The sequence below is a fragment of the Anomalospiza imberbis genome, chromosome 12, assembly GCF_031753505.1.
Source record: "Anomalospiza imberbis isolate Cuckoo-Finch-1a 21T00152 chromosome 12, ASM3175350v1, whole genome shotgun sequence".
NCBI lineage: Eukaryota > Metazoa > Chordata > Aves > Passeriformes > Viduidae > Anomalospiza > Anomalospiza imberbis.
This window is the reverse complement of record NC_089692.1, coordinates 14,113,889-14,140,790: the sequence shown is the minus strand read 5'-3', so window position 1 is coordinate 14,140,790 and position 26,902 is coordinate 14,113,889. Positions and strand designations below refer to the sequence as shown.

The 26,902-nt window shown below is 46.2% G+C and overlaps 2 protein-coding genes and 1 long non-coding RNA gene across 19 annotated transcripts in view; 2 read left to right on the top strand and 1 right to left on the bottom strand.

Annotated features, from left to right (window-relative positions):
• The window catches only part of RIPOR1 (RHO family interacting cell polarization regulator 1), a 31,483-nt gene extending 29,877 nt beyond the window's left edge, over positions 1-1,606 (top strand). For all 5 annotated transcript variants that reach the window (XM_068202947.1, XM_068202944.1, XM_068202945.1 and 2 more), the window contains one exon: positions 643-1,606. In XM_068202947.1, coding sequence (XP_068059048.1) covers positions 643-740 — 98 coding nt within the window. In that variant the 3' untranslated portion in view covers positions 741-1,606. The remainder of the gene's footprint in view (positions 1-642) is intronic.
• Positions 1,453-8,824, bottom strand: LOC137481312 (uncharacterized). Its single transcript, XR_011003428.1, has 2 exons — positions 4,238-8,824; positions 1,453-4,094 (listed from the first exon to the last, which is right to left on the bottom strand). It is a non-coding gene; the product is annotated as an uncharacterized lncRNA (long non-coding RNA).
• Positions 8,825-8,960: 136 nt separating this feature from the next.
• Positions 8,961-26,902, top strand: part of CTCF (CCCTC-binding factor) — a 35,277-nt gene continuing 17,335 nt past the window's right edge. For 2 of the 13 annotated variants that reach the window (XM_068202962.1, XM_068202957.1), the window contains exons 1-4: positions 8,961-9,106; positions 12,489-12,608; positions 17,071-17,183; positions 20,730-20,824. In XM_068202962.1, the coding sequence (XP_068059063.1) occupies positions 20,771-20,824 (54 nt within the window). In that variant the 5' untranslated portion in view covers positions 8,961-9,106; positions 12,489-12,608; positions 17,071-17,183; positions 20,730-20,770. The other 11 variants (XM_068202961.1, XM_068202956.1, XM_068202966.1 and 8 more) reach the window with 8 other exon arrangements.

Here is a 26,902-nt window from a genome sequence, read left to right as displayed (position 1 = left end):
TGTCAGCTGTGTCACGTTTTGGAGTCTGTGTGTTTTGGTTGTTGATAGTGCACATCCCACTGGCACCCTGACACATGTAGATGCCTTTTGTCCTATGTCCCAGCAGATTGTCCATGTCACCATCTCTTGCTGGGGATGGCCGCTGCAGGCAGATTCACAGGCAGAGCTCCGAGTGAGCCTGTAGCATGGATGTGTGCATCTCTGTGTGTGCCTGGGGGTTCTGGGGGAGCCCTTGCAACCCCCATGCCACTGCATGCAGATGTGCACAGCTGTTGTAGCCACCGGAGCTGGCACAGCCCTGAGCACTGGTACCTTGGCCCCAAGTGAGGCTCTCCACAAGCCAACACTCCTGCAGCTTGCAGAAACATGGGTTAACCCTGTCCCGCATGAGCAGCTGAGAATGGGATTTGCAACCTCTGAATCAGGAGCTCTGGGGACTTTTTGATCCAGAACCCAGCTGGGACCTGCCCAGGGGTGTGCTGTAGAGAACAAGAGAGGTTTCCATGCTGTGGCCATAGCACGCAGGCTCAGCTCTACCAGGTATTAGGCATGTTTCCCTGGAAAGGCCAGGGTAGGTGGCCAGGATTGGCAGGGGACAGAACTTCTGCAGTTTGTATCACTGACCGTGGCATGTACTTGCAGGGGAAGACGGTAAATCAGCTCACCGGCGACTGGAGGAGACCCTGGATAGCCTCCCGCGGATCTTTGCACCAGCCAGCATGGCCAGTACAGCTTTCTGAGACCCACGCACACCCACCTGCCATCCCTGAGGGCAAAGGCACTGCTGGGCCACCCGGGCTTGCACGGACTGGGGACCCGGCAGCTCCGCTCCCGGCAGCACACCACAGTATTACCCCGCCTGCCGGCAGCTCGCCACGGCCGCACACTGCCTTACGGAGCACCGCTTCCCTGTCCCCGGCCACCGGCCCCACGGGTGCCACCTCCACACCACTGGGCAGGGGGCTCGCTGCACATCCCACCCTCTGATCGCTATTTAAAGTACCCAGGGAGTCCACCCTTCCTGCCCCCCTCGTCCGCTACAGCTGCCAGGACTGGGGTGGTGGGGAGAGGTACAGGATTTCTCTGCCTCCTCTTGCCTTCCTCTTGCTCGAGGGCATGCACCCTGTCCCAGAAGGACCTGCACTTTGGAAACCTCGCCGTTTCTTTCCAGGAGCTGTCAGGGCCGTGGGGACTGCTGCCCTCTGCCACCTGGAGTCCCCAGGACTTAAATAAAATGAAATATAAGATATTAATATATTCTGCTGGCGTTTCTTCTTTCCAGCTCCACGTGCTCCTGTCCCTCCCTGGCTTGTGGCTTTAGGGAGCGTAGTGAGATGTGGCCTCAGCCCAGAGCCTTTCCTGGCCTGTTGGAAAGTGCTGTGGAGGGCAGGGGCAGGGATAGAGGGATGGACAGACGGATGGACAGAAGCTGCCACCTTTTTTGTTTGTTCGTTTTGTTTTATTTTATTTTTTATTTACAGATTTTTGCAGAAAAACAAAAGCAAAAAATTCTTTTCTATATTGTCTCTATAAATCTATATATAATGTAATTACAGAGAATGACTAATTTTGATTTTAAAGCAGAAATAAAAACCTTTAAAGAGCATTGGTGTCACTGTAAGGGTGTTTCTTTGGCCCCAGTGCCCTGGGGCAGGGCAAGTTGGGTGTCAGCATAATTGCCTGGAGGGCAACAGGGGATGTCATGGGAAATAATTGTGATTTCTGGCCCTGCAACTCAGCCAAATGTTGCCAAAATTTGGCTGCTGGGCATGGGATGCATCACCCAAGGTAGTAGGAGGTGGCCACACATGATGGGGGCCACTGAAATCAGGGCTGCCCTGGGAATGAAAACAGCCCTCTATGTGTGTGTGTGTGTGTAAATCCACACGTTCCTCATCTCCAGCTGCTGTTCGTTATCTAGGCCCTGACTTCCAGTTTGGACCAGTAAGGACCCATGTCCAGCACTGGAAGCAGATTGCAGCAGCTGTGGTGGCCAGGCCATGTTCCCAAATGTTCCCACACCGGATGGGTGTGACAGGGAATGCTAAAGCACCCTATGAGCTGCTCTGCCTAACTGGCTGTGCCTTGTCCCAGGATATCCGCTGTCCCCACCTCACTGTGTGAGGGACACACCACTGGGCTGGGAGGGAGGCTGCCCTCTGCGTCCCCTCTTGCTGCTCCTCGTCCCTCACCACATTCCCTGAGGCTGGAGGTTTTTTGGAGGTTTTTGTGCCCCTCCTGTGCAGCTCCTCAGCACCCACAAGCTGCTGGATTTTTGGAAGCTTGCTGGGAAGGAAGCACTGTTTCCTCTGGTTCTCCCAGAACATTGCCCTCTTGGTGGCTGTGACAACATGGTGCAGCAGCATGGTGGGGGCCACCTCCTTGACACTCACGATTGGTTCTCACTGCTTTTATTAAATTTCCCGAGTTCAGTGGCCTTGGCAGCATGTGGCTGGTGACACAGAACCTTTTGCCCCACCAAGGAGGAGGTGGCATCAGGCTACAAAGTGCATGGCAGAGCATTGGGTCTTGTGCCACCTCCTGACTGGGCTGAGCAGAACGGGGGGATCCTGGATATTTCTGCCTGCAGCATGAAGTAGGGCTGCTGGGGCATTTGCTCCTATACCCTGCATGGTGTCATTGTGGGGCTGGGGGCCTCCAGAACTGCTCCCCCTCTCTCTGTGATGTGTCTCTGCGGTTTCACTGGTGATTTTTTTAAACTTGTATTGTTTGCCCTTCTCTTCTCAAACCCTGCCCATCACCTTCTGGTGGTTTAAATCCCTGAACATCCACCCTGACGGTTCACCTGGGGAAGAATAATTCCATGCACCAGTACCTGATGGGGGTCAACCTGCTGGGAAGCAGCTGTGCAGAGGACCAGGGAGTCTCGGTGGACAAGAAGCTGTCCCTTAGCTTGCAGTGTGCCCTGGGAACCAAGAAGGTCACTGGTATCCTGTGATGCATTAGGAAGATCATTGGCAGCAGGGCAAGATCCTGCCCCTCCACCCCTAGTGAGGCCATATCTGGAATTCTGTGTCCAGTTCTGGGCTCCTCAGTACAAGAGAAACATGGAATTCTTGGAGCAGATCCAACAGAGGGATACAAAGATGATAAAGGAATTGGAACATCTCTCTTACAAGGGAAGACTGAGGGAGCTGGAGCTGTTCAGCCTTGAGAAGTTATGACTGAGAGGGGAGCCCAGCAACAGGACAAGCGGCAATGGGCAGAAACTAATGCACAGGAAGTTCCACATAAAAATGAGGAAGAACAACTTCACTGTGTGGGTGACTACACAAAGGAACAGGTTGCCCAGAGAGGGTGTGGAGTCCCCCTCACTGGTATTAAAATACCATCTGGACACAATCCTGTCCAATGCCCTCTAGGATGACCCTACTTGAGCAGAGAGATTGGATCAGACGAGCTATGGTGGTTCCTTCCAACCTTACTATTCCGTGATTCTTTACCCCCTGCCAGGCATGGACGAGAACCCCCCTCCCAAGCCTTCATTTTTCCAGCTCTCATGGCAGCTGCTCCAATCCCTTAATCATCTTAGTGGCCCGTATGGTCCTGGGAGGGGAGTAGTTCAGAGCAGCAAAGATGCCCCTAAAGGCAGCAGAGGCAGGGACATCCCCCCAGTCCTGCCAGCCACCTGTGCCAGAGCACAGGCACTGTCATCACCAGCAGAACTGGGGATTTATAGTCCCCAGGCCAAGCAAGGCCCATCCATCAGGGCTTTCCAGGGTTTCTAAGTACATCCCAAGAGGTTACAGCCTTCACTTCATTCTTCCTCACTGTAGCAGAGCTTTTTGGGGCTGGCTCAGGTAGAATGTAGCATGTTGTGGTGCATGTGGTCCCATCTGGGACACCCCCTCAGCATGACCACTTCTGGATGCAGTTTTATCTGCAGATGGGATTGCAGGGAGGGCTAACCAGGGGACACTGCTGCATCACTCATCCCTTAGCCTTCTTCCACCTGCTTTGGGGGGTGGATGAGCTCCAGAAGGGAAGCACAGTGCTTTTCCCAGAGCACTGCATCACACTGTCAGCTTGAGCAGCAAGAGATGAGGGATGTAGGTCCCAGCTGGCACATGCAACTGCAGACAAGAGCACCTGAGAGGTGAAAAGTGGCCCAGCCTTCTCAAACGTTTGGTTTAGTTTCTTTTCCCTTTTCAATAACTGCTGAAGAAAAACCAGCCCAGTGCCCCAGTGGCCAAAGCCATTAATTTAATTCACTCACCTACCTGGGTGTTCTCCTTGCCCTGCCAAAACCTTCCCTGCAGCACAATTCCACTTTCCAAGATAAGCTACACCTTGACTGTAGAGATCAGAGCAGGAAAGCAGACTTCTGTCGGGGTAGGCAGGGAGCCGCAGGACAGGACAAAATTACTCTGCTCCTGGAATTGCAAGGAATAATCCCATTATTTATGTGGCTGTAAGAATATGAGGGGAAAAAAACCTCAAACAGATTAATTTAAGAATCTGTTGCCCAGCCCCTTACTGTTAATGGGTCTGTGCTGGCATTGCCAAAGACCTCTGCCCTATGGACACCACCAGGTCACCTGGAACGGCAGGACTGCCATTTCCACAGGACCAAACTTCAAACAAAAGGTCTTGATTTTCAGACCTCTCAGCTTCATGGGTGAACTCCCTGGGAGCCACTTTCACAGCGCACAGGGACAGACACAGCAGTGCAGAACACGTTTTGCGGCAGCATTTGTTATTTCAAAGGAGACAGTGTGCCAGCACCGCGTTTGTCAGCCAAATCTGTGTCAGCACTTAAAACATCCCCCTCCTGTACGGACGTGCTTGTGCTCAGCAGCTACTTGCTTTTCTTGTAGGAGCTGCAGCCCGTGGGAGGGTGTCTGTGTCACAGCTACATTATCCATGTGCTCTGGTTTGGGGAAGATGTTCCTTTTCCTCCCTTGCTGCTGGTTTTGCTTTTTTTTTTTCCTTTTAATTGGAAGGGTGCATACGGATTCTGGAGCACTCTATGGTATTGCTTTTTACCTGCCAGTCTTGGGAAAGTGTCCTGAGGAGCCCCTGAAGATCATTAGCACAATGTTCCCTCCTCTTGCACAGCATCCGGGCTGGTGCAGCTGCCTGGGTTTCACACCAAGAGCAGCCACCAGCCAGAATGACCCCAAGGAGACACTGCCACTTTGAGGCACCCCAAGCTCCTATCAGCCCTTGTGTTAGAAATCACTTAAATCTTGATGCAAAGTCATTTTTGGAGGTTGCAGTTTATGACTCTCCAGCCTGAGCAATTTATTTGGACCTCCCACCTTTTCCCAGGCTTGTGGGAAATCGTGTTTCCAAGGCACTCACCGGGGCACTTAGAGATGATTGGAACAGCTAAGCAGCCTGAGCTGAACCACGGTAAAGAAACAGCCTCCTCCTGAGCACTGATGTGTGCTCCTTGCAGGGCTGTCGGGCACATCTGTATGGGCTTGTTCTCCAAGGACCACTCCTGGGGCAACAGCTGGGGCCTTGTTTCACAGAGAGACCAAATGGTGCTCTACACAGCCTTCAAAATTTAATTTAATGCTCTCAAGCTCGACTACTGCCTTCCTTAGAGCTGACTTAGAGCAGTGACTCCTGAGGGATTGTGAAGGTGATGGAAGCGCAGAGCTGGAATGAGGAGGGTGAGCCCACTCAGGGCCTCAGCAAGGTCCCCAGGAGCTCCTTGGCTTCAGTTCTTTCCAGTCTGCTCATGGGCAAGGCGTCTCTGGGAAAAGTCTCAGGCAACTTTTCTAGAAGGACCATCTGCCTCTGGGTGTCTAATTTGGACAGGCTCAGAGACTGATGCTCAGGAGCAGTCACAGCTAGGACTGAAGCTGGGGATTTGAATTCCTTGCAAATCAGCTCAAAAGCGCCTCCAAGTGAGGAAACCCGGGATCAGTAGGGCAGACCCCCAGCAGTCGCTGGTGGATGGCCCGGGACGCTCCTGGCAGGAGATGTCCACGAATAGGTGCTTGCCAGGAAAAAAAACTTCTGCTTCCTAAGCAGCGACATTCCTACTAGAAAGATGCCACCGTTTGCCATGGAATGGCTCAAACAAAAGGCAGAGGGATCATTAGCAACCATTTACACCCTGCCCTGGGTGAGTATTTGAAGCAGAGTAAGAGACTATTACACACAGCCACTGCTCCTCTCCATTTTGATTCGTGCCTGATCTAAACTTTGAGCTTAAAGCAGGATTCATGGCTACAGACGAAAGATATGCCATTCTCCCAAAATTGCAGCGTGAGAATTGATGGCTTGACAGCTTAGAATGTATGTGATTTTTTTAAAAACTCACACTACAGAAATGTTCTGAGCAGATTCTTCGTGCTGTGCTAACTTAATTTCCTTCTACACCAACTCATCCAGTGGCTAAACAGAAGGGCATGGATGTGGGGATTTTTTTTTTTATTTTAGCAAAGCTTTTGATTGTCCAACATTGGACTCAAAGATTCTTGTGAGGTTCCTTCAAATCCAGGATATTGTTTTGATGATTCAAATTTCTCATGCAATCAAGACCCAGGAGCTCATGGTTGTGGGCTACACCATCACCTCTCATAATTAATGGCCAATTTTTACCATCGCTTTGTAGATAATTTATTTCTCCTTCAGCCAAGGCCGCACCCACACAGCTCATCCCCTCTGGCCCCTCGGTGAGCTGCCAATGCCCCACTGAAAGAGGCTAATGGACTTATCTTGCTGTCATCATCCTGAGAAGGAAACTTGTTCTAGGTTGTCAACAACCCCCAGAGGAGTACTGGTACTCAGAACACAGCCCACGGTGCTCTGCTGCTTTGCAAGGACTTGAGAGAGCTTAGGCTTAGGCAGGAGAAACCCGTAAAGCCGGGTCAGGGCCTGATCTCACTCTCAGCCCAACTCCCCTGGCAGAGGGACCCTTCTCTCCACAGCTCAGCAAGTCATCACCATTATTCATACCAGGATTTAAGGGCACAGTTTACACATGCTAATGTATGCTAATGTTTTTTGGATGGGTTTGTCACTTGTTAAGCAGGTTGTGGTAAAGCCTGGGCTGTTGAACAGCTTTCACCACAACCTGCAGTGATATCTCAAGAGGCACAAATTGGAGGAAAGGTTTTTTTACACGGATTTCAACTCTAACAGCCTTAAACTCCCACCACAGGTTTGTGTTGGGGTTTCTTTACATTTAGAATTCTCTCTGATTTCCTGGCCTTATTGTCCTCCAGTGACTGATGGAGTAAGAGGAACAAAAAAATGCAGCTTCCTTCCAATGCGTCTGATTTTTGAACTATTAATATTTTAACCCATTACTCTTGCTCCATTTCACATGGATTTATGGTAAGAAAATACCAAGAGGATGCAGCATGAGCTCATAGAATTCTCCTCTCCTCAGCTTGCCTGTCAATCAGCTCTGGGGCTGCTACAACACTGCTGGAGATGAGAAAATATGTTAAACCCAGAAGATTTAGCAACTCAGGGAACTGCAGAAAATGAAAGACAGGCAAGCCCCTGTGTATTCTCACATAAATTCATGCATCTCACCAAGGGTGCTGTCGCTCTTTTCACCTTTTGGGGATAAGTTGTGGACAGAAAACACCATGGTGTCTAACTTCTAATGGAAATCAACCTTGCTGACTTTCCCAGAAGCTCCCTACTAAGCACCTGGCAGCACATCTCCCATTCCTGCTGTGCTGAAGCTGACTGGAGATGGTTTGTCCTACTTAATTGTGGGCTTGGCAAGCCCAAGGTCCTTAAAAACACCAGGCAAACACCATCTTAAATCACAGAATTGTGGAATCCTAGGATCTCCTGAGCTGGAAGGGATCCACAAGGACCATCAAGTCCAAATCTTGGTCCTGCACAGGACATCCCCAAGAATCACACTACATGCCTGATGTTGTCCAAATACTTCTTGAACTCTGTCAGGCCTGGCGCAGTGACCACATCCCTGGGGAGCCTGTTCCAGTACCCGGCCACCCTCTGGGTGAAGAACCTCTTCCTAATACCCAGCCTCACTCCCCCGGCACCGTTCCATGCAGTTCCCTCGGGTTCTGTCCCTGGTCACAGGGAGCAGCCACTGGTGCGGCCCCTCCTGAGGAAGCTGCAGCCCACAGTGAGCTCTGCCCTCAGTATCCGCTTTTCCAGGCTCAACAAGCCAAGTGCCCTCAGCGACTCCTCGCATGGTTTCCCTTCTAGACCCTAATTCCAAACAATTGTTGGTATTTACAAAGCTGTCCTGTGACCTTCCTGCTGATTAATTCATGATTGTACTGACTCCTCTTCCAGCTTAGAGGAAGTCTGTTGTCTTTCAACCAGGCCAAATCCCTCCTCAGCACAAAGGATGGACTTTCTCTGTGGCTTTATTCTCCTGAGAAGCTCCTTCCCACGGAGCTGAGGCACAGCCCCCTGCTTTGGAAGTTTTGCAGAGGTGAAGGGGTCAGTTTTTGACAAGGCACAGGGAGCAGTTTTGGATGAGGTGAAGCGGGCAGTTTTGGCTGAGATGAAGGGGGAAGTCCCAGCTGAGCAGCGGTGTGCAGAGCTGGGACTGCCCGCCGATGTCGGGATCCCGGGGCAGCACGAACAGAGGGGCGTCCCAGCGCTGCCCTCACGCCGCCCTGAGGGGAGGGAGGGGCGCTGCCTGCGGCCCCCCCCAGCACCCGCCCCTCGGCGGCACGTGACGCGCTGACGCACGCACGCACGCACAGGCGCGCGCCGGGTGACGCCGCGGGCCCCGCGCGTTTGAAGTTGGCGCGCGACCCGCGCCCTCGCTCCCCCCGCCCCGCTCTCGCCCCGCCCCGCCCCGCCCGCCGCTCCCAGCCTGCCCCGCGCGGCCGCTTCCCCGCGCGCGCCGGCCCCCCCCGCCTCCCCTTCCCCCCCGCTCGGGCCGGCGGCCGCGGCAGAGCCGCGCTGGGTGGCGCGTGCGCACTGTGCCCCGCCCGCCGCCATTTTGTGTCCGAAAGCGACTGTGGAGCGATTAAACCGCGGGGCTGGTGCCGGGGCGCTTAAAGCGGCGGCGGCCGCGGCGGGGCGTGCGGGGCGCGGCGGCTCCTCCGCGGGGCCCGCGGGCGGCGCGGGGCGGCGGCGGGGCCCGGCGGCCGGAGGGAGCTCGGCGGGGCGCGGGGCGCAGGTAAGCGGCGGCGGCGGGGGGTTTGCAGTCGCGTTCTCCGGCCTCTAGGTGTCACGATGGGGCTCCGGCGCGGCTGGGGCCCCGCAGCGGCCGCCGCCGGGGCAGCAAGGGGGGCTTTGTCTCCCTCTACCGTCCCCGCGCCGCCGCCGCCGCCGCCACCGCCGCCATTCCCCACAGCGCGGCGCTGGGCTGCGGCACCGCCCGGGCCGCCCGCCCTCCTTCCCTCCCCGGCCGCCGCCACCCGCCGGCCCCGACTCCATTTTCTTTCCTTTGTCTCCTCCACCGCGCCACCGGCGCTGATTAACCGCCCCATTACCGCCCCCTCCCTTCCCTTCCCGTCCCGCACGTCCCTTCCTTCCCCCCCCCCTCCCCCGCCCCGCCGGGCCCGCTCCCCTCCCGCCCCGCCACCGCTCCCCCTCCTTTCTCGCACCTCCGCGGGGCTCGCCCGGCGCCCTCCGCCCGCCGCCCGTGTTCTGCCGCGGTGTCCGGCCGGGCGCTGCCCGCGGGGACGGCTGCGTGTCCCGCTCCCGCCGGCCGCCGCCTCGCTGCGCTGGCGTGTGCGGCGGAGTGAGAGGCGCTGCGAGGCGCAGAGCGGGACTCGAGCTCCCTCTGCAAGGCAGGCTGAGCAGCGCCATGCAGCAGCACCGGGGCGGGCACGGCTGGGGGGCGCCCGCTCTCGCCGCGGTGACCGGCCGGCAGCCCCCCCGCACCCCCCGCGCCGCTCCCGGAGAGCGGCGGCCCCGCCGTTTTCTGTGTCCGCCCTTCCCCCCCTCCCCCCCCGTCCCGTCCCCGCCACCCCACTTCGGGCCCGGGGTCCCCACGGGGCTTCGGGCTCCGATCGGGAGCACCTGGGCTGCCACCGAGCCGCCGACCAGCTGTGTCACTTGCTGGGACTTGGCCTGGCTGCCCGACTCGCGGGGCACCTCCCCGGGAACCTCCCGGGCCTCCGCAACCGGGCGCTCGCTCAGGGATGGAGCCCGAAATCTCATGGCAAAGGACGGTGTTATTCCCTCCCTTCCATGGGTCTGTGCTGCTTGTGGGGGGAAGCACAAAACCCAATTCTTCTTGTGATGCAGAGGGGGAAACTGCACATGCTCTGTGTCCAAACGCTTTGCTGTTTATTCTTTATATCAGCTTTAGATTTCTTTAGAATAGATGTGTATATGGTATCGGGTTTGGCCTTGTGTTAACCTTGTGAAATGACTTCGATAGAAGGCTTTTGTCGTTTTGTATGGTTCCTTCTCCGTTCAGTGTAACCCTTAGGACTTGCCTGTTGGTGAGAATGAGCTCGCTTTCCTGTTTGTGACTTCCTATTTTTTTGCTGAACATTTCTCCCCTTAAATACATGCATGGCTGTTCCTCATCTCTGGCCAGTTACTGAATTCTAGTAATAAACTCCAGAGGTGTCGTTAAAACACTCTTTACCACTTCCAGTGTACGCGTTTTTGTTTCAGGAAGTGTGTAAATATCGTTTCAAATTCTCCAGTTTATTCATCTTCTGCAGAGCCTGTTGAATTTGTAGGAGCCCGTTGAGTATTGGAAATAATTCTGTGCTGTATTCAAGCTGTTCTTAAACGATCTCTGTAACACTTTCCTTCAGTGTAGAAGACGTCAGCAGAACTGAAAAAAGGTGTCATTTTAGTATAAGGGCAAAGCAATGATTGCTGCCTTTTTTTTTCTAGGTTGGTGGATTTTTACTTCCATTTTGTTTTTCTTCTGGATGTGTAGGGCTAGCTCAGTTTTAATATCATCCGCTGTGCATGAATGGTTATTAGGATGCACAGGAAGGCTCAGAAAACTTGTGGGGTATTTTTGAGAAGTAATATCTAAGAGCAAAAGGTGCAAAACTCGAGTTTCTCTAGTCTCCAGTGGCCCTGCAACTGAAATAATACAGCAAGGCTCGTCCATTTCAGACAGAGCTTGGAGAACTGTCACTACAGCGTTAAGTTTGCCGGTGGTTCGTGCCTGCAGAGTTTCTGGGGGAAGGAGCTATTTCAAGAGCTGTTTTCGTGTGAGCAGGCTGGATCTTGACTATGATCCGTAGCTAATTTGTGTGCATCCGCACCAGCTCTTGGGGCTGCAGGTTGATACCCGCCTGCTGTGCTCCCAGGGCTGTGTCTTGAAATGCCAGAAGCTGACCCATGTTATTCTTGACTTTATTCAGCATTTACCTGAAAAATCTAATTATATGGGATTACTAACTCGTTAAGGAATTTCTGTGCACAGCCTAGTCCAGAATTTAATTTATTCTCCTCCCCTTAGGACTTCATGTCCAAGAACTCCTGCTTTTCTAGATTTTTGGAAGTTGGATGTTGAGTATTATTAGGCCTGTCTCTTCTTGGAGCAAAGCCAGCCTATTCCTTGCACTTATGCCTCATACATAAACAGGTTCCAGTGACCTCTGGATAGCTCTCCCTGCTCTGTCCGAGCAGTTTTTTGTACATGAGCTCTTTCAGCTATATTATTGATTATATTTGCATAAAAATCCCTAATTCCCCATCCTGGCAACTTAAGCTTCTCTTACCTCTTTACCAGAGAGGGAATGCTTGAGGGAGTAATAAGCGTTAGGATCCCAAATGTGCTTGTACGTGCTCTAGAAATACGTGTAATAAGGAGCAGCCACTGCTTTACCTGAACACGAGGACACACACTGGCAAGAGCTGAAAGAAACCAAAGCCTTGACTGCTTCTTTTGTGTGTGATAACTTACTGAACTGTACTGATTTATTTGCATAACTGTAAACCCCTGTTCATCCATTTGGCTTTAGTTCAGATGCCCAGTTCAATCTTTGTTGTACTAAACCTTGAAATGTCCATACAGTATCAAGCTCTGCTACTCTGTAACCTACATGGTCTTAGAAACACACACAGACCCAGGAAATTCCCTTTTATTGGTTATATTTAGTGTTGGTAACCATGGTTCAGATCCTAAGTGGCCCTTGTTCTTTCAGGTTTTTTACTGAAACTTAGAAATAATCTGTCCTGACTGTAGCCGAAAATACTGCTTTTTATTGTGCTGAAGGATATTTGAATTTCATTTACAACACCCTGTTCTGCTGCTTCTCCAGTAATACATCAGTCTTTAGGAATTGAGGTATGCTTATCCCAGACATATTTAATATGAAAACTAAAGAGTTGCTGCTCAGCTGAGTGATCTGTTTTTCTCTGATTAACAAAAATAACCTCAAAAAGAAGAGCAGAATAAACAGAAGGTGAGTAGGGAGTTTTATGTTTCAGATCATGTTAACATTCAAATAACTGTACACAGAACAACTCGGTTTGGGTATCTAATATAAATTAAAGCTAAATTGAAGTTTTCCTCAGTATTATAAAAACTTGGAAGCTATAAAATGTTAATTTCCTTCCAATGTGGTTCTTAACAGGTGAAAAGAGAAGTAGTGCAGAGACAGCTCTCAAGAATGGCGCAGTTAACGTGCATTGACTTAGGGGACATCTCTGATAGAATGGACTCCAGAAGCATTATTCTCTAACTAGCCCTACAGGTGAAGTTTTGAGTCATAGATATAATTGCATTTCTTCTGTAAAGATTTGTTTTTAGAGACCACCTCCCTTCAGTTCAAGCCCTCCCACAGGTTACTCTCAGCTGCCTGAGGATTTCAGTGTGCTGTGTGGGGCTCATACTAAGAACTGAGGCCAGGAAAGTTTGAAAGTATTTAAAAGCACAAGGGATCATTTAGGATATTCTGATCAGTGACACCAGCAAGAGCTTGTGTAATGGTAGCAGTGCAGCAAGCTGAGCTACAGGTTATTTTTTTTTTCTCCCTGTAGTTCAAGTAGTCTGTCCAGATACGTATTGTTGTATCAGTCAGTTAGCAGCAGCATCTTCTTTTTCTGCTATAGCTGCAAACTCATGAAATTTGTAAAGCTTCATGGGTTTCACTGGAAAGCTTTGCTCAAATGTAAAGACAGGGTTAAGTAAGTTCATCTTATACTCAAAATCTTGTTTTGCATATTCTTTTTCCCATAATGTAAAAAAATTCTGTTCACATCATTGAATTTATCAAATTCTGGCAAAACAGAAGGCAAGTCCCAGATTGTTCTACATGTGAATTGCACCCTTGTCTGTATTAATAATGCATTATCATTAGAAGCCTGTATTAGAAGCCTCAAACTTCCACAGGTAAAGTATATTAAAAAAAAACAAACACAAGCCAAAACTTAACACAAAAACTATTTGAAACGGCCCCCCCACCAGAGTACATTGGGAGCTGAGAGAGACCTTTACCTTGGCATATTGGTATATTTTTCACCACTGGAATACTTTTAACTGCAGTATTGGAAGGGATATTTTATAGTCAATGCACTTTGGAGCAGTAGTGAAATTCCAGGAGGTCAGAGAAGTGCTGATGTGTCAATTCTAAAAGGAGGTGGAGTGGATGAACATGGCTGTGCAGGGAGGGTGGCAGGTGCCTAAAACACCTTGGGTGTTTGACTAGCTCTACATGGTGTTAACACACATGTAGTTCACCAGCTCTCCCATTTATTCTTAGTACAGAATTTAGTTCAAGCAGAGAAAAGTGTTAATCCCAGTAACAAAGGCTTTAAGAAAACAAGAGCTTGTTAAAATTATTTCTTGACTTTTTTTAAAGGACTTGATCTTGACAACCTTACTGTATATTAATATTAGTACTGAGTATCAGTAAATGCCATTTAGTTAAGGATTAATCTGGAGGTGTACAAGAGTGAATAGTTTCCATGGATATTCAGCAAAAACGAGTAATTCCTTGTCACAATTTGTTTTCAATAATGATTTTGTTGGTGAAAAAGGTATTTAAAAACTTGTTAATGATAAACTTCTGGATCATGGAAAATCACTGGGCACTAAGACAGCCATTGTGATTGTCAGGTGGAGTAAATCCAGTCCAGTGTATGTGCTAAGGCTGCTGCATGTAAAGCTGTGCACCTGGGAACTGGGTATTCCAGCTGAATTTAAATCAAGGCACATGGTATCCTAGAAAGCCGTGATTGAAGTGTGTTTTGGAGTCATAGTGAATAAACAGCATAAACACGAGTTTCCAAGGTGATGCTGTGACAAAGAACCTCATGTGGTTCTTAAATGCATTAGTGGAATAAGCATGGGTATGCTCTTGCCCATCTTGTGGGATGGGATGAAGTAATTTCCAAAATCCTACATATGGTTTTGGCCTCAGCACTCAAAACCCTCCAAAAAATAACTGTGTGAAAAGGGATTCATCTCCAATTTGATGGAAAACTAAGCTCTGTTGCCATACAGTAAAATGTTAAACATGTGCTGTGCAACTTGTCATTAAAACTGAGATGAGTTGATGAGAGTCCTCAGATATGTCCCTTACAAAATAATACTGGATATTAATGATCTTGTTCTAATCTTGTTGATAAACACAATATGAATTTGTAGCCCAATAAGTTCAAATTAAAAGGTTTAAGTTTTTCACAGGGAAGGTGATTAACTAATGGATTGATACCAAGAGCAGTCATATATTTCTTAATTTCTTAACATCTTTGAATCAAGATTGTGGGGAAAAAAAAATGGAAAATTCCTTCAGCCAGCTGCAAGGTGCTGACCTTTTCTTGTTTCATGTATATTTAGAGAACTGTCATTCATAAGAGGTCAGGCTCGGTGATAAACCAGGGGTGCTGAAGAAAAAGGATGGATAGCACCTCCTCTTCTCTTGAACCACCTTCCCTCTTCTTGAAAGAGAGAGGTTTAGGACTTTTCCTTTTCAATCAAGAATATGATCAAACCAGTGAAATCTTCTGAATGGCAGAGAATAAGCAGATGTTGATATATATCGGAGATGTGTCAAATAGTGTCCTCTATACTTGGTCCAGACTTGTGACTAATGCATCCTGAGCTGAGGCTGTGGCACTGGGGAGCTGTTGGAAAGATAAATTTTACTTCTCTGCTGCCAGGACAAGCTGCTGGCTCGTGTCCAGCTCGCTGCCTACCAAGCAGCCCAAGGACCTTGGCACGAGCACTGCTGCCCAGACAGTCTTTGTATCAGCAAAGGAGTTCTTCCCTCCTGGTTCGGAGCTTGGAAATGCTTCACAGGGGGTGAAGCAAGGTGATTTTTATTGAATCCACTAATAGGTCCATTAAATTTTGTGTTACATAAAATTATTTATTGACTTATTTATATATTGCATTTGTGTTTGTTGTGTGGAATTATGTTATCTGCAGTGATCCTAGTTTTAAACTGGGTGATGAGTAAAATACTGACTTAATCAGGAATTAAACTATGAAGCATAAAGCTGTGGAAGAAGGAGTAAACAATCCAATTTTAAGCTATGTTAATGCCTTGTGTGGAGACTTGACACAAGTGTTTGACATTTTCTGAGCTCTCAGGGATGTTACAGTAGATAGCTTGCTGGTGGCCTAAGCATCTCCATGTGGAGATTGCTGGAAGCTAAATGTTTTTTTCACATCTTACATTAAAAAAGTGGAAAGGGGATATGTAATCTTGAGAACTCAAAGCTACAGAGCAAACTTGCACATAATCCATGTGCTTCCCTGCATGGTAATTTCAACAGAAGCACATGATGCTTGAGTTTGGCAATTCTGGTTTCTCCTGGCTGTTCATAAGAAGGTGAATGTTGTCACTCTGCTGCTGCCCCCACCTTGAGTTCTTCACAGAACTCAGTCTGTGCCCAGTCTGGCTGCTGTGCTTCCCTGTGCTCACACAAGGCCAACTTCTTGGGTAAATGCAGGGAGTTTTGTGGTGAGCCTATGGCTTGTAGGAGTGAAAAATGAGGTAAATACACCACAATTGATGGGAAACCTGTTTTGGTAAGAGGCTGTAGAGATGTTGTAGGTTTAGAAGGGGATCTGCAAGTCCAGAGGCAACGATCCCTAATCCCTTGACTGGATGTTGGGATAAGGGTGGTAAACCACAGACATGACTGATTGCTCTCCCTACACAGTGTTTCCTGCTAGAGACAGACTGCTGCACTAAATGGACAGTGATCTGTCCTTGTAGGGCTTTTTTTTTTTAATGCTCATCTTGGATAAAGGAAACTTTTTCTTTTTTTTCCAAACTGTTGATAAAAGCTATACAAGGAAATTTACAATTACTGCTATTTTGGGAATAAACACAAAGCATTTAGGGAGGTGAAAGTCAAGGATTCCCTGGAAAATCAGGTTGGCTTGCCATCAGGATTGTTGTGACCCTATCTCCTTCCACGTGTGTGCTGGCAGTTGCATCCCCAGGTGATGAACTGGTCAGCAGAATTTGCTTCATGGGGGCAATAGCATGTAAGTGGATGTGGAAAAAATGCTGCCTCAAGTTTGATTTGAACCTTCATGGAACCATGCCCCAAAATATTTTGGGGTAAGTAGAGGCTTTCTGCAAAGGAAGCCAAGAGCACAAATAGTAATAGCAGCATTTGGCTATTTGTAAACATTTTTTACTCTTTTGAAATTGAGCTGTAAACTTCCCTGTATATTTAAAATTGTTGTCCAGGCAATTGAATTCTCCCATTGTTTAATGTTGAAAGAGACATGGTTTCTCTGGACTGGCTCCTAGAAGAGCCTTTCACTGCGGTAGAACCAGTAGTGATTTTTGGCCAATTACTTCAGCTTCTTGTATAGTTTTTCTGTCTTCTTGTGTTTGAGTTGCAAGCTCTTCCCTTGAAACTGCTTCTAACATCCAGAGATTTAAAATGAAAGCAGGAAATGCTACTGAATTAAAAATACACCCTAGTTTTGATTGTATAAGTCTATGACATAACTTAACAGTATTACATTTTAACCAGTAGCTTTTTCTTGTGTGCTAAACTGTTTGCAATGGAAGTGCAATCTAAACTTCAGTTTGCTTTCTCAGTATGTACTGCAAGAAAACCCCTTAAAGGCATTCCAGGAGTTTCCAGATTACAGATTGGAAAAAAATGGCATTTTTGAAGGCTAGTAGTTTCAGTCAAAGCTTATCAGATTATTAAAACCTTTCTTCTTTTCTTTTCTTTTTGGAGGATGGAAGAAGTTAGTGTTACCCAGCATTCCTGCTGAGTATATAACTTACTGCCACTTCTGATCTTTGAAGAGAGATTTATCGCTTCCTGTGGCAATACTGAATACTCAAAAGGTACTCATTGATTACTTGATCCTTGCCTACCTTCCATATTTATTAATATTCTTCTCTCCTTCCTGCCAAAGAGTGACTGCTGTTGACTCCTGCTTGCTCTGAGCTACCTGGAGCATTACATGATCCCAGACAACTTTATGCTTTGCTCCTATAGTGTGTGTCCTGTAAAAGCAGCTGCATCTTCTCCTTGTCCCACCAACATTTTGACCTACATGAAGAGGAATTTGTGAGCTTCCATGACAGTATGATGGAGCCAACTAGGAAATACTTAGATGTCTCTCTTGCCTGACATGACATCTGTAATTTTTGTGGAGACTTCTGCTTTGAGTGGCTTGTGCAGATGAATCCTTAGGGATGATTTCTCCATCTCCTCCAGACTCAAAGGAGAGAGATAGCACTGAATATTTGTCCTGCTGTGTTACCGATCTGGCTCTTCCTGAAGTGCTTGATCCAGTGCAGTTGTTGGTCAGTATGATGTGCTGCCTCTTGAAACAGGCTGTCCACTGCTGGCAGCCAAGGGAGAGTTTTCATCTGCCTTTTAGCACCTTTCCTGTTGCCTATTGGATGAGGTACAATTTCTTGTTAACATCTTGGAGGAAAGAGGATTACAGTAGCCCTTAGTACTTCAGAGACAGATTTTTTTTTTCCTTTTATTAGTTTAGATTTACTCACTGTGGACCTGGGTTTTCTCCTGCAAATTATAAAAAAAGTAATGAGGTCTCTTGTCAGTACTGCTTCCTCCTTTTCTTACTGAAGTCCCTATCGGAGTCTTGTCTGATGTGGATCTTTGTACTTCATAGCACTTGTGATTCTCTGTCTCCTAAACAATAAAGCACAATATTTGTGCTTTTCTAATGCTGTTCTCTTCAATACCAGGTGGATTTGGATATCCACCATTCTGAAAGTGCTGGTCCCCAGTAGACTGCCAGGAATTACAGTACCTCTGTTCATTTGCTGAAGAACTGAGCAGTATTATGAGAGCTTGCAGGAGTGTTCTACATCTTGTGTGGAAGTGAGTGCTGAGACCAATAAATCTCAGTCCTAGGAGCATCATAGTTATAACTGCATAGCTGCAAAAAAGTCTCAAAGTTTTATGTTTGAAGTTTAAGTATATCCTTCATTTTATGTGGTGCCAGAGAATGGTAAAATAATTTTAGCTGGAAGGGACTTCTTGTGGTACCTTGGTCCAACCCCTGATTCAGTGCAGGGCCAGCATTTGATGGTAGATGAGGTCAATTAGGGTTGTCTTTAGGAAATATTTTTATTTCCACAGCATCTCTGAGCAACCTACTCCAATGTTTGACCACTCATTGTTGCAGCTAGTCTGTTGCACTTGTGCTTTGACTCTCTGCTTCCAAGAGTATGGCCCCATCTTCCCTTTGCTGCCTTTGAAGGTAGCAGTAGGATCTCCCCATGGCCTTTTCACAGCTAACGCTATCATTCTGCTGTGTAGGTCTTGTATATCCAGCCACCTCATTGTTCTGGCAGCCTTCTGGTGTGTTTTTCCCCATGTGTTCTAGGCTCAACAGTGGACATGTGAAGCACTTTAAATTTTCAGTTTACGCCTGTTTTCCTTCAAGCTTATCAAACATTGCCCATATGTCAAAGATCTGATAGAATGTAAATACATGCAAGGTATTTTATGCCAGAAAATACACCAGGTATTTAACAGAAGTTCAGTATCATCTCTGCAGTAAAGGAGAGTAGAAGTGACTTACTCTCCCTTTGGGACTTTCCCTTGGAGGGGATCAGAACAAGAACGCCTTGCATTTTTGGAGCTCCCTGGATTGTACATTAGTAGGTTGATACTTCTTGAGTGGTGTCCAAGCAGCTTCAAAACATCTCTTAAAAAACTCCAGTAACTTAGTTCCTTAATCAGAATCAATACCTTGTAAACAGAGAGGGGCAAGGGCTGTGCCTTGCATTAAGTCACCACCAGTGCTAATCTGCAGAGATCCCTGGGAAATGTTCTCTATTTGTGTTGTCTTCAGTGTAGGAAAAGAGTTGCAGTTAGTGGTTTGTTTTCTCTTTCCCCTCATAAGAGTTTGGATACAATCTTTATTTAAAACAGCTTTCTTTACTGTTAAATCATTTGGCAAGCAGAAAATTAGATTTGAAAAATGGAATAAACCTATTTCTTGATTCAAAATTTCAGGAAACTCAAAGTGGATAAACAGATGTTTCCATTCAGTTCAGTGTGTTCTGTTGTCCTCTTGCATGTGTGACAAAACTTCTAAGGTGATAATATTGCATGTGGAAGGTGTTAATTTTGTATCAAATGTCTTCTGAAGGGAGAAGTCCTTCTCTCTTCAGTCTTTTCTGCATTAATTGAAAATTTTGTAAAGTTCAGGAAATCTTTTCCAGTGTTGCACAGCACAGAACCTGGCAAGGATGCAGCTTGCATCAGCAGTCTTAATATGGCCTTACCAGTGGAGCACACCCCATGTATCCTCTGAGCATCCTCTTTCCTGGTCAGGGCCTGTATGTAGCATTTGTAATTTTTGCAGAGTGAGTGTTAAATAAAAAGAGATAATTTCCAATTTTTTTTAAAAGCTCACTATCACTGATCATCCACAGCTCCAATAAACCTCTTATCAGTAATGCTCTTTGAAGCTGGTAAACAATTAAAAATAGACTTGCCAAGTAATAAATGCAGCCAGGACCCAGACTTGAGTGCCTTGTACTAAATAAATGGCAGAAGAACCTGGAGGGGAAGCACTTAAATTCAAAGGGTGTGAAATCCAACACTGCTTGGCCCTCATTACTGAGTGCAGCAAGAATACGTGCCTCTCTTGAGGATTACTCGTCTGAACTTCCTTACCATTCCCAGGGTTTTCGGCATGTATGCACGCTGCAGACTGACAAGGATTACAGAAAGAAATAAGGTGCTGTCTTGTAAATATTGTATTTCTGTAAATGTGAATATTTTAAGTCCTTAATTGATAAGGGTAATGAAGCTTGTTTCAGTGAGCAGAGAGCCTTGTTGTCCTCAGGGTGGCAAGGTTAGAACCGTGTTAGAGCTGATTTTGTTATTTGATATAAGCAGTATATCCACTGCTGCATTGATAGTAAGGAGTGATATTTGCTCTCATTTACACCCCTTCAGCAATAAAAACTCCTCCAGTGTGTGATGTGCTATTCCACAGCACAGGACAAAGAGGCCATCTGAAGTAGGCAGAGCTGGCTCTAAAATGTCATATTGCACTTGTAATCGGACATGAGGCATCCAGAGCTTTGTCAGAACCCTAAATGCTAAAGAGTTTGAGAACAGGTAGGTAGAGAAACTTGTAAAAGGAGATCAGTCGTCCTAGTGAAAGTATTAAAGCTGATTAAAATACTCCTTTGGTTTTGCTTATGGCTCTTTTGGTAAGTGAAGGGGTCCTCAAGCAATTATCAGTGCTGCTCTCCTAGGGGTGTGGGACTACACCTTTGTTAAACAAACATTAAATATTGACCACTGCTTTTATTTCCCCCCTCCCTCTCTCCCCCAACCCCCCTTACCTTTCTCTTTTATGTAGTTTCACTAGTTCATCTGTTCTGTTCCAGAGTGAGTTCTGACCTCAGGAGCTGCATGAAGAATAGCCAGCATGAAGAGAACAAATCAGTCCAGGCAGAAGTGCAGAAGCGCCAAGAACATAAATGTAAATTGAGGGGGTTTGAAGTGTGGTATGTGTTCCATGCTGAGGCAGTAGTTTCCTGAACATAAAGCTTAACATTGTGCTAGTAGAAACCTTTTTGCCCTGCTTCTCTTTTGGCTGCCCTTAGTGTTGGGGCACACCAGGGACCTAGTCTGGATTGAAATAAGTATCCTTGGCTGGGTGAGTTGTGGCCTGGATTGGTTTCCTGACCAGTAGCTGCAGTCTTGAGAGTGCTTGTGCTAACATGAGGAATAGTTGGGCTGATGAAGGGAGTGAGTGGGCAGTTTAAAGGCAGGGATGGTTTCTTTGCAGAATGGGTATGTTTGGAAATGAGACTTTACTGCTTCCTGGGAGAAAGGGTTTTATTTCCTACAAGGTTGATTGCCTTGTGTGATTTTGGGTTTTTTTTTTTTTTTGCTTCTTCTGCTTTGAAGGTTGATTGTAGCACTTTTAGGGCTTGGTGTATGAGAATATTTGGAATACAAGTCCAAATGAATTAGGGGTGTTTGTAAAACAATGAAGCTGCTTAAAATTTCAGCATGCGAGTCACTTTAAAGGAGTCACTTGGGTTTGATTCTGTTTATGTCTGCTTCAACACTTACTAATTCAGACTAACTTTTCTGTGGTTCAAAAGCAAGGATGTCTTAATTTAGGCTCTGGGAGTTTGTCTTGTCCACCACCCTTCTGCCTTAGGTGCTTTCAAAACTCTCCTGGAATTTCCTGTTCCTTCTGCAACTGCAGTAAACTGCACCTCTGTGTTTGACAGCCTGACATTAGGTTAACTAGCACTCACTTTAGTTTTCCTTATGTGCATCAGGGTGTGATTTGTGAGGTGACTAATAGTGCATGGGCAGCTATTGTTCATGGGGTAGGACCCAAGTTACCATCCCAGGGATAAGCACTTCCTGCTCCTCCAATTTGAAGCCTGAATTCCCTTGTCCTGGTATAGCATCACTACTTAGTGATTAGTACATGTTCAAAGATAAAAGAAATAGCTGTTCCCCAAAAGTTTATTCTTGGATACCTGTTCATCTAAGTGAAGCCTTAGAGGAAAACAAAATCCAGATACTTATTATGAAGTCTCTAGAATGCCATGAAACTTGTTACACAGGTCTTTTTTCAGGTGTAGGAGTGGCTGGTGTTGCCATTTTGGTATCATGCAACACTACATCAGATGGCTAAAGAATCCTGTTCTGCTCAGACTTATTTTGAAGAAATACCTTCTTCTGCTGTTAGCAGTTTGCCAGTAAATTAAATGAAAGCCTAAATTAATGTGTGATAGGAGAAATGACCACAAATACTTGTTGATAAAACTAAGAATCTTTTCCAGTATCCACCTACAGTATAAGGCTTCACTTTCTGTGGCAATGGATTTTACAGGCTGTTAAATGTGCAATCATTTTTGATTTTCAATTTAATACCTTCAGATATTCTGGTGGTCTTGCATGAGCTTCATGAGCGTCATCACTTTTACGTTATAAAGACCTGTAAAAGGGGGGGACTGATTAGTTTTATGATCCAACATCAGCTAAAAAGAAATTCCTTTGTGATTGCTTCTTTTAAAGTGTAAGTCTTCCTATATTCTACACCTGATTAGATTGTGTGTTTGTCCTTCTGAAATTGACTGTCAGGTTAGCAAAACATGATGACTTCCTTACTAAATTAAAAAGGGAAACTTTAAAAAAATATTGATAAGAGTATATTTCACTTGCATTTCCCAGCTTTCAGTAGAGAATTCTCTGAATGAATGAAGACCTAGTGTCATGTAGTGAGATGCACTAGCAGTTATTGAAAGAAATAGTGAAAAAATAAACCTGAGATTTGGAAGAATGGTGGATAGGAACTAAAGGAGAAATTAAGGAAGAATGGAACAAATGTTAAGAACATTAACTAATTTTGTCCCTATTACCTTCTCATTAGACCTTTAATTCTCGAAATCTAAAATAAAAGCAAGGAAAAAAACTATTCCAGAAATAAAGCTGGAATGCTTTCATCAATCTGCTTTCTTCGTCGAGGCTTTCCTTGTCAGGTTACTGGATATCCCAAGTGACTTGAATATGTGTGGGATTTGTTGTCAGTAACTGCAATGATGTTTTATCTTTTGTTCCACAATGCGAGTTTCAAGCAGTTGACATTATTGTATCTGCTTTTCTCTCCATTGTAGGCTGCAGCTTATTACAGCAGAATTAACAGCATTAGTTCTGGAAGAGCCATGATCTGGGGCTTTCTGCCACTGTCAGGTGCAAGGATTAAGAGGGAGCTTGTTCAGCAAACAGCTGAGGAAAGATGTGGAATTGAGTTTCCTTCTGCCTGGCTGGGGGCCCTGGGTATATACTCTGTTTCCATGTCTTGCATGAACTCCCTGAGTTTCTGATCCAAAGTAAAAGGTCAGCTTTTTTTCTGAGTAATTGCAGGAGATCACAGGTGTGTGCTGCTTGCTGACTGAAAAATAGGGGTCAGTGCTGAATGAAGCTTCTCATTTGCTTTGCATCATTTCATGAGACACGATGAAATTGGGAAGATCTCAGCTGGGATCCCTGGGCAGGAGTAACAGCCAGGAAGATTTCTTCTGTAGGTTACAGGAGGAGCAGGGAAAAAAGAAAAGGGGGGAAGTAGAGAAATGGCACAAGATGCATTTTGATTCTAATACCGTACCAAGCTAGCTATAGGTGAGGAATGTCCAGTAACCAGGGACAGGCTTGGCTGTGCCCTTGGGAATTTGTAGGGGTCGAAGGTAAAGATCACCTTTGATAACATCTGGGCCAATTAGTTCTCGATCAAGTTCATTATGGTGAATTATTCTGTCAGTGTGAGGGAAGAAGCTGAGAGCAGCTCTTTGGACAGTGAGTGCTGTGTTTAGCTGTATTACAGGGACCATGAAATTATTACACAGGTTTAAAATCTAGTCTTGTTAGTAAGGAAAAAGTGGATTCCTCTAGATGTCAATTTAATGTAGGGATCCACTTAAAAGCTTTGAATCACTCCCTAGAACAATGTGCTCTTCTTGCCCTATTTAGACCAACCTCCCAGCACAGACACCTTGGTTAGGTAATCTCCACCAACACTGACTGTCTTCTCTGATCCCCTCACAGGGTCAGCACTCAAGGAAACCATCCTTCTACAAATCTGCATTTTCCAGTTGCAGCTCTCATTCCCATTAGTTGGTTTATGTATTTCTTGGGGCATAATCTTGATAGGCCCCTTTTCATGCAGAGGAAAAGCAAAAACATTTATTAACCTGTGGTGAAGTTCGCTTCTTTACTTCTAGGTTTCTTGCTTTTCCTTATGCCCTCCAAGATGCTGAAATATTTCTCAGAATAATTGCTTAATAGTGGGTTAATGAGACTACCTTTTTGTTTTCATTTAAAGCTGCAGTAAATGTTTGTCCTTTTTACTCTTCTTGTTTGCTTTCAGTACCAGTGTTGTAAGTGGCAAGGAGGAAATGAGAAAACAGCTGGAGATGGGTGTAGCAGTCATAACCAGTGAATATGGAAATTATTGCAATAGCCAAATGAAAGCCTTAAGCTTTTACTGTGAGAAAATTACTTAGTAAAAGAAATTTGCCCAATGTTTTAGTTTCTCCTGTTGGTAGTAACTCTTTGGTGTTTTGCATGTGAAGGGCACAGCTGGCCTGTTTGGATGTATGTCTGTCTGCTTTAGAGTAAGTTACGCTCATGCCATGTTCATCTCTTATCAGGGTAGCTCTGCTGGAGGAAATGGAAAGGCTGCCTACCTGTTAAACTGCCTTATCTTTGGCTGTGCTTAGCTGGGAGACTTTTCAGGGAAAAGATACAGCTGTTTCATGGTGGGAAGGAGAATGGCCAAGCACTCCTGCAGTTAATCTGCATCTGCTCATGCCCTAAAATACTTACACAGACATGTGTGGACTGCAAGCAGGGGAGAAAAAAGTCTGTTGTCTATAAACCCTGTTGGATGTGTTTGGGTTTTTTCCAATCTTTCTCTTGCTTTAAGTGGCATATACAGTGCATAACTGTGGATTCTTAGTTGAAGTTTTTGTTTATTCCTCTATTCAGCTTTCAAAGATTCTCATGGAATGCAGGAGAAACATAAGTCTCCCATGTTTTAACATTAGGCTTTATTTCCACTCCCATGTAATTTTTAATAAGTTGATAATCTACAAGTCATGTAGAGAAAGAACTGACAAAGCCATGTCAGTTTTTGAGTGGGATCTGTATGTAGATTGACTTGAATTCAAGGCCTGAATATGATGCCAGGTGATAGGGTTGTTTGCACTAATGTAGCTGCTGATACTTTTCATTTTATGAATGTCAAAAATTTACTGACAGCATTTGGCTTCATTGTGTCCATTTGAGTTCTAATTTTTTTCTCAAGTTAAGTGCATATTACAGCATTAAATATACTTTTCAATTGCATTAGTGTCCCAGCAGTTTTTATTGAGACTGTGCGTTGTTTGGCAAAGGTAAATATTTTTGTATAATTTGGTACATGAACCTTGATGCAGTTCAAGGTTCCTTAATTTTAATGTGGCTGAGAGGCAGACAAATGCTTCTTTGATAGTAGCTTTATTATCAATAACACCACTAAAAAAATAGGCAATGGCACTAACCATCCCTGTCACTGGGTTTGTACTTTCTGCATTGACAACGACAGCAAATTGTTTTTAATGCTTCTACAATTCCCTTCAAGTACCTAAAGCAGCTTCAAGAGAGCTGGAGAGGGACTTAGGACAAGGGCATGGAGTGACAGGGCAAGGGGGAATGGCTTCCCACTGACACAGGGCATGGTTGGATTGGATATTGGGAAGAAAGTGAGTGTATCTGGGCTGAGACTTTCCTGTGCTCTAGTCAGCAGGACAGCTGGCACTAAATTGCTTTCTCTCAAGCAACCTTTTGGTTCCTTTCGTTAGAATGACGTGTCAGTTGTATGAAACACACAGCACTTTGTATTTCTGCTTGTTCCAGCTTTTTAGATGGGCTGGCCATGAGCTGTCTGAGCAAGCTTAGGTCTGTGGTTTGGATGTCACAGCTCCTTACCTGGCTAATTGGATTGTGACAGTGCACTGAGCTGTTCGGTGTCACGGTGTCTCTCGGTAGATCCTGCTGAGTGAGCCTGTGTGTAAGGGCTGCCTTGAGCTATTAGTGGGAATTGTGTTTCAGACCTTCTTAGATCTTTTTTGGTCATTCTCCTTATTGTGGAATATTTTCTCTTTTGCTTTTTTTTCCAGTCTTGATTTACTGCATCTTTTAACCTGCTGCTTTGTTTTCCTTTTTAGATTCAGTCATTGTGGAACCGAGCTGTTGGTGTAAGGTAGCAGTAACTGGTAGGAGGAGAGCTGGAGACAAAAGCCAGAGATAAAAAGTTGAGAGAAACTCTGCAGGTTTTATTCCAGAAGTAGCAAATTGTTCAAGACAGAGTGATTTAAAAGTGGCATGGACAGCCAGTGTAAAGCTTGCTGCAGCAAAGATGGAGTCTTTACAGAGAGCTTATTTAATAGGAAAGCAGCATACATTTTCCTCTCAAGTTTAGGGTACGTCCTGTCTCCCCACCCCCCATTTGAAGAATTTTGAAATTTGTAAATCCACACTTCTTCAGAGGAAATCTCATCAGTTTACTGAGATTTTTGAGCTGTCCAAAGCATCAAGTGAGACGGCTCCTATATATTTCTGTAATTTGATATGTTGTTATTGTGACATTTCCCCTGTGAAAAGAGTTTGGTTTAAAACCAGACATTTTCAGATGCACTAACTTTGAGGGAAAGGAACGAACTATAGTGGATACTTTGGAATAGGCAGGAGTAAATGCTGATCCATGTGCTGAGTGTTGGAGACCAGGGAATCTGGGTCAGGACGCAGCAGCAGGCAGGGAGAGTGGAAGTGGCAGTGTCAGGATGCAGCATGTACTGGGACAGTGGAAAGGGCAGGCACAGATAGAGAGGTGACATTGAGATGGCAGGGTCAGGATGAACTGGTGGGCAGGGGACAGTGGAAGTGGTGGGCAGGGATGGAGGTGGCAGTGTCGGGGTGCAGTGGCAGGCGGGGATGGAGGTGACACAGGTGGCAGTGGCAGGCGGGGATGGAGGTGACACAGGTGGCAGTGTTG